This window comes from Trachemys scripta, chromosome 14 (assembly GCF_013100865.1).
Source record: "Trachemys scripta elegans isolate TJP31775 chromosome 14, CAS_Tse_1.0, whole genome shotgun sequence".
In the NCBI taxonomy this organism is placed as follows: Eukaryota; Metazoa; Chordata; order Testudines; family Emydidae; genus Trachemys; species Trachemys scripta.
Window position 1 is genome coordinate 39351220 of NC_048311.1, and position 12641 is coordinate 39363860.

At 47.9% G+C, this 12641-nt stretch overlaps 3 protein-coding genes across 3 annotated transcripts in view; all 3 read left to right on the forward strand.

The window, feature by feature from the left end:
- LOC117886897 (zinc finger protein 850-like) overlaps nucleotides 1-12641 on the forward strand; it is a 362115-nt gene that overhangs the window by 221160 nt on the left and 128314 nt on the right. The gene's annotated exons all lie outside the window — the stretch shown is intronic.
- LOC117887100 (zinc finger protein 208-like) overlaps nucleotides 1-12641 on the forward strand; it is an 882934-nt gene that overhangs the window by 153447 nt on the left and 716846 nt on the right. The gene's annotated exons all lie outside the window — the stretch shown is intronic.
- LOC117886925 (zinc finger protein OZF-like) overlaps nucleotides 8006-12641 on the forward strand; it is a 102231-nt gene continuing 97595 nt past the window's right edge. The window contains exons 1-2 of the mRNA XM_034789077.1: nucleotides 8006-8101; nucleotides 8723-8836. Of these exons, the coding sequence (XP_034644968.1) occupies nucleotides 8068-8101; nucleotides 8723-8836 (148 nt within the window). The 5' untranslated portion in view covers nucleotides 8006-8067. The remainder of the gene's footprint in view (nucleotides 8102-8722; nucleotides 8837-12641) is intronic.

Consider the following 12641-nt stretch of genomic DNA (forward strand, 5'->3'; position numbering starts at 1 on the left):
CACAAGTGCTTGGACTGTGGGAAAAGTTTCATAAGAAGGTCACACCTTCTTTATCATCAGACAATCCACACAGGAGAGAGGCCCCACAAGTGCTTGGACTGTGGGAAAAGGTTCATGAAAAGGTCAGACCTTGTCAAACATCAGGCATTACACACAGGAGAAAGACCCCACAAGTGCTTGGACTGTGGGAAAATTTTCATACAGAGGTCACACCTCGTTCAACATCAGGCAATCCACACAGGAGAGAGACCGCACAAGTGCTTGGACTGTGGGAAAAGTTTCATAAGAAGGTCACACCTTATTCAACATCAGGCACTCCACACAGGAGAGAGACCACACTGGTGCTTGGACTGTGGGAAAAGTTTCATACAAGGGTCAGACCTTGTTCAACATCAGGCACTCCACACAGAAGAGAGACCCCACAAGTGCTTGGAGTTTGGGAAAAGTTTCATAGAGAGGTCAAACCTTATTCAACATCAGGCAATCCACACAGGAGAAAGACCCCACAAGTGCTTGGAGTGTGGGAAAAGTTTCAGAAGAAAGTCAAACCTTGTTGAACATCAGGCAATCCATACAGGAGAGAGACCCCACAAGTGCTTGGACTGTGGGAAAAGTTTCATAAGAAGGTCATACCTTGTTCAGCATCAGGCAATCCACACAGGAGAGAGACCCCACAAGTGCTTGGACTGTGGGAAAAGTTTCATACAAAGGACAGACCTTGTTAAACATCAGGCATTACACACAGGAGAGAGACCTCACAAGTGCTTGGACTGTGGGAAAAGTTTCATACAGAGGTCACACCTTGTTCAACATCAGGCAATCCACACAGGAGCGAGACCCCACATGTGCTTGGACTGTGGAAAATGTTTCATACAGAGGTCACACCTTGTTCAACATCAGGCAATCCACACAGGAGCCAGACCCCACAAGTGCTTGGACTGTGGGAAAAGTTTCATACAGATGTCACACCTTGTTCAACATCAGCCAATCCACACAGGAGAGAGATCCTATAAGTGCTTGCACTGTGGGAAAAGTTTCATACAGATGTCACACCTTATTCAACATCAGGCAATCCACACAGAAGAGACTCCACAGGTGCTTGGACTAGGAAAAGTTTCATACGGAGGTCAGACCTCATTAAACATTAAAGAATCCACACAAGATGTAAACTTCTGTGACACATGGCAAGAAAGGGTTAAGCAACTTACATGTAATTGACTCAGATTCAACTTTTAGAGAGAGATTTTAAAAGTTTGTCCACCTTAGATAAGCTAGAGTTTGAAATGTAAATGTGTATTTTTAAAGACTTGGAAGAAGAGGTCAAGTCATGTCTGAGTAACGTAATTGCCTTCTATGACAAGATAACTGGCTCTGTGGATGAGGGAAAAGCTGTGGATGTGTTATTCCTTGACTTTAGCAAAGCTTTTGATATGATCTCCTACAGTATTCTTGCCAGCAAGTTAAAAAAGTATGGGCTGGATGAGTGGACCATAAAGTGGATAGAAAGCTGGCTAGATTGATGCGTAGTGATCAAGGGTTCCATGTCTAGTTGGCAGCCAGTATCAAGCGGTTTTGCTCAGTATCTTCATTAATGATCTGGAGAATGGTGTGGATTGCACCTTCAGCAAGTTTGCAGATGACACTAAACATCCTCCAGATCATTAATGAAGATACTGAACAAAACCGGCCCCAGGACTGACCCTTTGGGCACCCTGCTTGATACCGCCTGCCAGCTAGACATGGAGCCATTGATCACTACCAGATACGCTGGAGGGTACGGATAGGATACAGAGGGACGTAGACAAATTAGAGGATTGGACGAAAATAAATCTGATGACATTCAACAAGGACAAGTGCAGAGTCCTTCACTTAGGACAGAAGAGTCCCATTCACTGCTAGAGACTAGGGACCGAATGGCTAGGCAGCAGTTCTGCAGAAAAGAACCTAGGGGTTACAGTGGATGAGAAACTGGAGATGAGTCAACAGTGTGCCCTTGTTGCCAAGAAGGCTAATGGCATTTTGGGCTGTATAAGTCGGGTATTGCCAGCAGATCGAGGGATGTGATTGTTCCCCTCTATTCAACATTGGTGAGGCCTCATCTGGAGTATTGTGTCCAGTTTTGGGCTCCACGCTACAAGAAGGATGTAGAAAAATTGGAAAGAGTCCAGCGGAGGGCAACAAAAATGATTAGGGGGCTGGAGCACATGACTTATGAGGAGAGGCTGAGAGAACGGGGATTGTTTAGTCTACAGAAGAGAAGAAAGGGGGGGATTTGGTAGCTGCTTTCAACTACCTGAAAGGGGGATCCAAAGAGGGTGGATCTAGACTGTTCTCAGTGGTACCAGATGACAGAACAAGGAGTAATGATCTCAAGTTGCAGTGGGTAGGTTTAGGTTGGATATTAAGAAAAACTTTTTCACTAGGAGAGTGGTGAAGCACTGGAATGGGTTACCTAGGGAGGTTAATTTCCGTCCTTAAAGGTTTTTAAGGTCAGGCTTGACAAAGCCCTGGCTGGGATGATTTAGTTGGGGATTGGTCCTGCTTTAAGCAGGGGGTTGGAGTAGATGACCTCCTGAGGTGCCTTCCAACCCTGATATTCTATGATTCTAAGAGGGGTAACTGTAGTAATCTACGTTTAGCTATCCAAAGGGTTCCTGTATTCTGTTAAATTAGGGATCAATAATTCAGCTATTATACCCGTCGCCCATACCACCTGCCCTATTCTAGCTCTGTCTCATTGAATTCGCTGGGGGTAGGGCTGAAGGAGGGAATGTTTATAGCTGAATTCACCAAAATGTGTTTTGCAAGGTTAATGTTAATCAGATCTGTTCCGCTCTCCTGCTCGGACATTTTCTCTGGGGATCCCGGAGACAGAAAGGAGCTGGTGTTACCTTCTTGGCTACCAATCCCCACGGTGACTCTCTACACTAGCAATTCTCCAAATGTGGGCAGAGCATCCCAATGAAGGCACAGGAATGACTCAGGGGAGGCGTGAACAGTGTGGGTTGTTTGGGTTTTTTTTAAAGAGCACTGGCTGTCGGCCCCAGTTGGCTGGGGCTCATGAAGAAGGAACAGGCCTAGCTGGGAGGTGGGGATAAATGCTCAGGCTCTCAAACCCAGGTGCAGCAGCAGCACAGAAGTAGGGGTGGCAATGGGGTGATAAGTCTGTTGTGAACAGCGATATTGAGGAATATCACTTTTCACGTGGCCACCCTAACTTCTGTGCTGCTGTTGGAGGCCTTCAGAGCTGGGCACCTCACCAGCAACTACTCTGCCATTAGAGCTGGGTGGTGATATATTTACTTTTGAGGGTGGGGGCGTAAATGACCAAAGACACAAAGAACAGCGGCGGGCGGGGGCTGATGAAATGCATTTGAGGTCTACACTCTTATGGGCACCACATTTACAAAATGATAATTCTTCTCCAAAGTATGGCTTGTGAGGTATCATAGGAAAAGCCATCACCTGCTGAATATTATTGTCCCATTAAAATGTGTCTATCAGCACTGTCCATGGAGCTCTGAGAGTTTGCTCTATGTTTGTTACATGCTGAAAAGCTGGAAAATGCCTACAGACGAGCTCCTCAGAGACAATGTCACCTGCACACCAGCTAGGTGCTACGTGGCCAGTAATTGCTCAGCCGGCCATTCACCAGCTGTGGAGCTGGGAACAGGAGAGTTACAATTCACCGGAAGGACGGCTGCACGCTCACTTAGGACACAGACTGATTGTCGGCTGCTCCCCGGGTGGGGGGTGAACCTCAAAGAGGAGAGTGGTATAAAAGCACAAGGGAGAATTGCCTCCATTTTTACCTCTCCTTCCCCATCTTTACAGAAGGCAACAAGATGGCTTGAAAGGCAACAGGGGCCTTGGAGTGGGGAGGGTGGATCAAGGCTGGAAGGAAATCCAGCCTGGGTACTAAGAGCTGCGAACTGCCTGCAACATCGGGTGGGGTGGGAAATCCTGTTTTCTTCACATCGTCCTTAGTTTGGTAAAATTTAGGATTTAAAATGCATGTTTAATTTTATAGTTTTAACCCATTCTGACCTTTTACATCTTTCTCCCTTGTAATCCCTGAAAAACCCCTTGCTCCAGTTAATAAACTGGTTTTAGTGTTTTGTCTGGACCTGTGTGTTTTCATGGAAGTATTTGGAGGATTTGACTGGAGAGAACAAGGCTGTGGCCTAATCTGGCCCCTTTGTAGGGGTGACCCACTAATTACTGAGTTTGTCCAGCGCAGTGGACAGACTGAGCAGTCCAAGATGCACTTTCCCGGGGTGCAAGGCTGGGAGTAGAAAACTTGCTGATGTTGCTGTGTCGTTTGGTAAGTTCCTGATTGTCTGGCTAGTCGCACTCAGTGCAGTGCAGGCAGGAGTGACTTTGAAGGCTGGTGGCTGTGTGGGAGCAGAGCGTGGAGGGGTTTGTTGTTCACACAGGGAAGCAGCAGGGTGGATTTAATTTAAATCACTAGTCAGGAAGACTCGATTTAATCATGGTTTTCTACATAAAAATGTATTCTTGTTGGTTGTTAGAACCTTTAATACATATTCTTCACAATGCAGAGATAGCTGTAGGTTTCATTTTTGGAAGGTACACACTATACATTTTTAAACAGTGATTTATTTTGAATGCTTTTCAGAGTAGTTTTACAGCTATATTAGACAATGCATGTTTGGTAATTGAAGCAGATATTTATGAAGTCATTAGGAGTGAACTATCTCCAATTCAAGAGGTTAATCATTAATAGTTGTAGGATTTTCTTGCCATGCTGTATTAGGAGGAGAACATCACCAGACAGACATTTAAATTGTTTTATTTAACTAAAACAACAGCGTTCAGTATTTTGAGGTAAGGGATTGACTCTGTGTACACAAAGTTGCAGAGGGACAATAGAGGTGAGGTCTGTTATTTCTCACCTCCATATATTAATTTATTTTAAAACATTTTTACTATTAATGAGTATGTTACCTTTGGAGACACAAAGCCACAGTTTGAGAACTGGAAAACTTAGCATCTCTAATGGTATCTTCTAGACTGAGCACTGAGTCCCATAGGGTAGATAGAAAGATTTACCTAAGTAATCTATACAGAAGCCTGTGGATCCCCATAAGACTGGGTCCTTAATGTATGAACTACAGGAACTCTTTTACAAAAGTTTTCTTAAACATGACATGTCTATATTGTCTCATACTATAGAATTAGAATGTATAATCCCTATTCCATGATGAGAGATCTTTGAGCTATAATGTATCTTAATTAAATTATCTTTAGATAAAATGGTTTTTGAGGAAAAAAATTATCAAAAAAATCCAATTTAAATAACAAAAATCTGATTTTCTTGATTTTTTTTTAAATCATTGATTTTTATTGACCCTGGGAAGCAGTGTAAAACATGCCCTGGGATGGAGAATTAAGCAGTTCAACAGTCCAGATTGTACCCTGGGGAATGTCTCACACCCGCTGTCTCCTCGGACCATTGCCCCTTCATCATCCTGAGCCTGAAAGGGAAGCTAAGTAGGGCAAACCAAAGAAGAGGAACCAGCCGACATCCTCAACTCCACCGACGTTGGTTTTGGCTAAATCCTGAACTCCCCCTGGCATGGGAGACTTGAGGTTCTGCTGCCAGCCTTCCCCTCATGCGTCTGTTTCCTTCCTAATGGTCAGGGGTGAAAGTAACTTAAAGGACTTAGCACAGGGGTGAGCAAATTTTTTGGCCCGACGGCCATATTGGGGTTGTAAAATTGTATGGAGGGCCAGGTAGGGAAGGCTGTGCCTCCGCAAACAGCCTGGCCCTGCCCCGTATCCACCCCCTCCCACTTCCCATGCCCTGACTGCCCCCCTCAGAATCCCCATGAGCCTCTCCCAGGGCAGAGCCCCCAGTCTGGCCAGGGCCCCTTCCCGGCCTGCCCCTGCCCAAGGGCAGGCCCTGCTCGGAGGGAAGGTAAGAGAGACCCTCCCACACCCCCGTCACATCCGGGCTTAGGGTGACCAGGCAGCAAATGGGAAAAATCAGGACAGGGAGTGGCGGGTAATAGGAGCCCATATATGAAAAAGACCCAAAAATCAGGACCGTCCTCATAAAATCGGGACATCTGGTCACCCTATCTGGGCTGCAGGGGGAGGAGGATAAAGAGGTGGGTGGGGCGCAGAAGGCGGGAGCTGGGGCTGCGGGGGGGCAGGCTGGGATGGGGGAGGGGGTGCACTGAAGGGAAGATGGGGCAATGCAGGGGGATCGGGGGGATTGTGGGGCTGAGTGGAGCGAGGCTGGAATGGCGGAAGGGGAGCCTGGCGGGGGAAGGGGGAGAGATGCCAAGGCAGCTTCTCTGCCCCATGGGACCCGAGAGGGGAGGGGCGGAGAGAAGCTCTTCTTCTCCTGGAAGTGGTCAAGCCAGCTTTAGGAGTGATCATGGGACAAATTCCTCAGGGCACAGAGGCTACAAGGCAAACACCCCCCTCCCCACACCCCCAGACACAGACAGCCAGCTCCCAGTGTGTTATTGTCAGACACACCTGTGTTGGTGGGGTCTGTGTCTCATGAGTTTTGGGGTTTGCCCGGGGCCCTGATCTGATTTCACTGCAGGGTTCAAATCTCAGCCACACCGGAGTCAGACCGGAGTCATTGCTGGCTCGGGGAGCGGGGGGGCGGGGTGAGGGAGGGTGAGTGCGGATGGGCCAATGGGACCAGCTTCTGCCTGCCTGTCCCTGGGGGCTGCCTGGGGAGTCCAGGGCAGCTCATTCCTCAGGTGTTGCCACCAGAGGGCTCCGGCTGTTGCTAAGGGAGAGGGGTTTACACTGCAATGGGGAGCAATCCCCCAAAGTGACCCCTTTGTTTCTGCTCTTTTTCTAGCATTTGGCTCAGAGTTGCTGTTACTGGAAGGGTCTGAAGAGCCTGGGGGGAATGTGGAAGTGTGAAAACGGAAGAGGGGATTTGCAGCAGCCATCTTAGTGTTGTTAAGAGACAGAACAGAAGACAGGTTAACCTTAACATCTCGAGATTTGTAGAAGCTGGGATTGTGTAAGGCGGATGGGAAAACTACATGGGAAGCTGTTTTCTAACCTTGCTTGAAGAGGAGAATGGACTGCTGACTAAGATAATGGGGAGGAAAATGTATAAACAAGATTCAGCTGTATCCGTTGATATACGTGAGGGGAACCTGTAAATACGTGCTTTAAACTGTTGTACTTTGGAGACCTGCCTAAGAAAGGGAAACCCCCTGTTCATAGGCTCCCCCTGCAATTGCTTGAAATAAACTGCCTCTGACTTGCTGCTAACAAACACAAGAGTGAAGACTCAGTTTCTTCCACAGGAATCTCGGGGTGACATGGACTGAAGCCCCTTTTGTAACCTCCACCATCGCCCCGACAGGCTGAGGAATCACATCCATGTTTTGCTCCAGATCGTTCCGTCTTCCAGGAGACGGGGAAAGGGAATGGCTGTGATGGAGCCAACTCAGGTAGGTGATTTTCAAGGAGGTGCTGGGCAGGGGGAGGGAGAGGCAGGGAGGAGGAGATAAACCTGCTGATTTTCTGAGTAGGCCCATTGGTGGCGGGGGAGGCGAGAGGGGACATTCTCCCATTTCTCAAACATGATAGAACCCCCTCGGCAGGGCTGGGAACATTTTCCAGACTCCCAGTGCTGGAGCCTGAGCCCACTAGCCTGAGGCTGCTGTGAAATAAGAAGAGAAGCTGTTGGGATTCCTGTCCCTGTCCCCAACTCAGAGCTCGGCTTCTCATATCAGCATGTGGCTGGCAGGCGTGTGGGAAATGAGAAGTCCCTGCCCTGCTCTGTCTGCTGGGGGGACAGGAGCACTCAACTTCTCCCCACCCTGAAGCCTCCTGGCTGCTCTGAGCAGGTGGTGGGATTCTGCTAGTCTGACCCTCCCAGAGCTTCTTTTTTTTTTTTTTCCTTTCCCATGATGAGTGGGATTGTATCTGGGTCAGCAGGTGCTGAGTGAGGGACTCTTGGTTTTTCAGATGCCGGTGACCTTCGAGGAGGTGGCTGTGTATTTCACCCAGGGGCAGGGGGTTCTGCTGGATCCCGCTCAGAGAGCCCTCTACAGGGACGTCATGCAGGAGAACTACGAGACGGTGACTTTGCTGGGTAAGGGATTCCTGTCCCCTCAGTTATTAGAAGCCGTGGAACCTGCGTGTCAGACTCTGGTCAGGTTCTTCCCCAGTCAGTTAGATCAGAGGGGAATGGGTTCCATAATGCACAGCTGCCATGTGAGAAATACTTGCATCTATGTGCCCTCTCCAGTGGGACATCGGTGTCAAAACCCAATGGACAAGTTAAACCATCCCCACCCCTCCAGCTTTCAAAAGGGCATAAATCCAGCATTGTCCTGTCTGTGTCGTTTCTCGGCTGCACACACAATCCCTGTTCACCTCCCTCCTTGGGAATAGCTCCAGCCATGGGGAGGGCCCTGGGCTCTGCAGGTTTAGAAAGAGGCAGGGGTTTAAGTCCAGAGCTGTGTGTGAGTCAGCAAGGCCCCCAGAGCGCACAGATCCTGGGAACGCCTAGTGAGGGTGTAATAATTCAACTCACCTCCCCAGACAACTTCCTCTGCGCAAGGGACTCAGTGACCATGTTCCCGTCCTCTTGGATTCCACGTTGCTCCAGCAGAGCACAGGGTCAGGTTCCACTCACGGAATGTCCTTTGTGACAAATACTCCACCAATGCTCCATGCACCCTGATCTGGTCTAATTCGACCCTCCGCACAGGATTTGCCATTCCCAAACCGAAGCTCATCGCCTGGCTGGAACGAGGGGAAGAGCCATGGGTGCCCGATCTCCAGGCCTGCAAGGAAAGAAAGCTTCCGAGATGCACCCGCACAGGTGAGGAATGACATAGGAACCATCTGGGGAATGAAGGGAAAAGTTGAGAATCCCAAAATATGGTGTGAGTAACGCCCTCAGTTCTTCCTCATCTCAGCCAGGACAGGGCTGTAGTCAGCTGATATCACTCACTCCATTCCACCCAGCCTCTTATCTGCAGGAGTTTTCTTCCCAGCTTTCCTTCCCTGTGAGTGTTTGGGTGGGATGTGGAGGCAGAATGCAATTGGTCTGTCTTTGTTTTGGGTTTTCCCTTTGTGATATTCCTCTTTCTCCCCAGCACAATGACTCCTGTCTGGATTGTTTCTCTCTCCCAGCAGGTGCTGAGTGAGGGAGTGAGAACTAGGAGGGGAATCAACATGAGGAAGTTCCTGGGGAAGTGGAAACACAGGGACCTTTGTGGGAAGAGCTGAAGGGAATTTTTCCCAGTGCTTGGAGCAGGCAGAAGCCTGGGGTCATTGGCACAGGTGAGAGGGGCTTCTGGGAAACCACTTAGGGAAGAAAGTGGATGAATCTGTTAGCGGTGGGGGAGGTGACTAGGATCCCAGAACGCAGCAGACAAATCCCAAGGAAGAGACACCGTGGCACTACCTTCAGTGCGGGAAAGGATTCATTGTGAGATCACAGCTTGTGACACATCAGCCAATCCATACTGGAGAGAAATCCCTTCAATGCTTGGACTGTGGGAAAAGCGCACAGATCTTAATAACCATGGGAGAAGCCACATTGGAGAAAAGCCCATTCAGTGCCTCAAGTGCGGGAAATGTTTCAGTTCAAAGTCAGCACAAAAGTCACTTAAGAAAAGCCACACAGGAGAGAGACCCCCTAAGTGTGTGGACTGTGGGAAAAGTTTCATAAGAAGGTCAGACCTTGTTTGTCATCAGGCATTACACACAGGAGAGAGATCCCACAAGTGCTTGGACTGTGGGAAAAGTTTCAAGCGGAGATCAGCCCTGGTTAAACATCAGAGAATCCACACAGGAGAGAGACCCCAATAAGCGCTTGGATTGTGGCAAAATTTTCAGACAGAGATCACACCTCATTATACATGGGAGAATCCATACAGGATCTAAACTTCTGTGACACATGACAAGAAATGATTAAGGAGCTTGCATGTAATTGACTCAGATCAGGCCTTGTTATACATCAGGCAAGCCAAACAGGACAGGGACTTTATTAATGCTTGGGATGTGGGAACAGCTTCAGTAACAGCAGAAATCTTAATAATCATTGAAGAATGCACATAGAAGAGAGACGCTATAAATGTCTGGACTGCGGGAATGGTTTCCATTGGAAATCAGCCCTTAATAAGAAAAGGAGGAGTCCGGGGGCATCTAACAGATTTATTTCAGCATAAGCTTTCATGGGTAAAAAAACCCCCACTTCTTCAGATGCATGGAGTGAAAATTACAGATAGAGGCATAAATATACTGGCCCATGAAGAGAAGGGAGTTACCTTATAAGTGGAGAACCAGTGTTGACAAGGCCAATTCAATCAGGGTGGATGTGGTCCACTCTCAATGACTGATGAGGAAGGGTCAATAGCAAGAGAGGGGAAAATTGCTTTTGTAGTGAGCCAGCCACTCCCAGTCCCTATTGAGGCCCACATTGATGGTTTTAAGTTTGCAAATGAATTGTAGCTCTGCAGTTTCTGTCTGAAATCTGTTTTTGAAGTTTTTTGGTTGAAGGATGGCTACTTTTAAATCTGTTATTGAATGTTCAGGAGGTTGCCATCCTTCAACCAAAAAACCGTGGCAGAGGGGCATTGCTGGCACATGATGGCATATATTACGTTAGTAGATGTGCACCTGAATGTGCCCCTGATAGTGTGGCTGATATGGTTGGGTCCTGTGATGGTGTCGCTAGAGTAGATATGGGGACAGAGTAGGCAACGGGGTTTGTTGCAGGGATTGGTTCCTTGGTTAGTGTTTCTGTGGTGTGGTGTGTAGTTGATGGTGAGTATTTGCTTTAGATTGGGGGCTGTCTGTAAGGGAGGACTGGCCTGTCTCCCAAGGTCTGGATGGAAGCTGGAGGCAGGTAGGTAAACTTCTCAGTCAATAGGTTTCCGGTATAGGGAGGTGTTTATGTGACCATCACTTATTTGCTGTGGTGTCCAGGATCTCTTGTGTGGAGTGGTCCAGGCTGAGGTGGATGGTGGGGTGGAAATTGTTGAAATCCTGGTGGAATTCTTCAAGGGCCTCCTTCCCATGCGTCCATATGATGAAGATGTCATCAATGTAGTGCAAGTAGAGGAGGGGGCACTAAGGGACGAGAGATGAGGAAGTGCTGTTCTAAGTTTGCCATAAAATGTTGACATGCTGTGGGGCCATGTGGATACCCGCTGACTTGAAGGTATAAGTTTTTCCCAAGTCTGAAATGGTTGTGGGTGAGGACAAAGTCACAAAGCTCAGGCAGCAGGTGTGCTGTGGCCTCATCAGGGATACAGTTCCTGACAGTTTGTAGCCCATCCTCGTGTGTCATATTGGTGTAGGGAGCTTCTACATCCATGGTGGCCAGGATGGTGTTTTCAGGAAGATCACCAATGCATTGTAGTTTCCTCAGGAAGTCGGTGGTGTCTTGAAGATAGCTAGGAGTGCTGGTAGTGTAGGATCTGAGGCGAGAGTCCACGTAGCCAGATAATACTGCTGTAAGAGTGCCAATGCCTGAGATGATGGGGCGTCCAGGATTTCCAGGTTTATGGATCTTGGGTAGCAGATAGAATACCCCTGTTTGGGGCTCTAGGGGTGTGTCTCTCTAGATTTGTTCCCGTGCTATAGCAGGGAGTTTCTTGAGGAGTTGGTGTAGTTTCTTTTGGTATGTCTCAGTGGGATCGGAGGATAGTGGCCTGTAGAAAGTGGTGTTGGAGAGTTGCTTGGCAGCCTCCTGTTCATAATCCAACATATTCATGATGACTGCAGCACCTCCTTTGTCAGCCCCTTTGATTAGAATGTCAGGCTTGTTTCTGAGGCTGTGGATGGCCTTGCGTTCTATACGGCTGAGGTTCTGGGGCAAGTGATGCTGTTTGTTCACAATCTGAGCCTGTGCAAGTCTGTGGAAGCACTCTGTGTAGAAGTCCACTCTGTCATTTCGACCGTCAGAAGGAGTCCACGCAGAATTCTTCTTCTCGTATTGTTGATAGGAGGGTTCCTTTGGGTCAGTGCGCTGTTCAGTGGCGTGTTGAAAATATTCCTTGAGTCGGAGACGACAAAAGTAGGCTTCCAGATCACCACAGAATTGTATCATGTGCGGGCGGGTGGTGGGGCAGAAAGAGAGTCCCTGAGATAGGACAGATTCTTCTGCCGGGTTAAGTGTGTGTTTGGATAGATTAACAATATTGCTGGGTGAGTTAAGGGTACCCTTGTTGAAGCCCCCTGTGGCGTGTAGGAGTTTAGATCGTTTACTGCCCTTAATAAGCATCAGAAAATAAACACAGGAGAGAGAACCCATAAGTGTTTGGACTGTGGGAAAGGTTTCACAGAGAGATCAGCACTTCTTACACATCAGACACTTCACACAGGAGAGGGTCTTCATAAGTTCTTGGACTGTGGGAAAGGTTTCATACTAAGCTCACAACTTATTAGACATCAGAGAATCCACACAAGAGCGAGACCTTATATATGCTTGGAATGTGGGGAAAATTGTAACTGTAGCTCAAAACTCACTCAACATGAGAAAACCCACATGTGAGAAAGACACTATAAATATTTTGAAAGTAGGAAAAGTTTAATTGGAGCTCTCGTCTTATTGCACACCTCACTTTTCTTCTTAAGACAAACCTCAGAATTGCCTCGACTGTCGGAAATGTTTC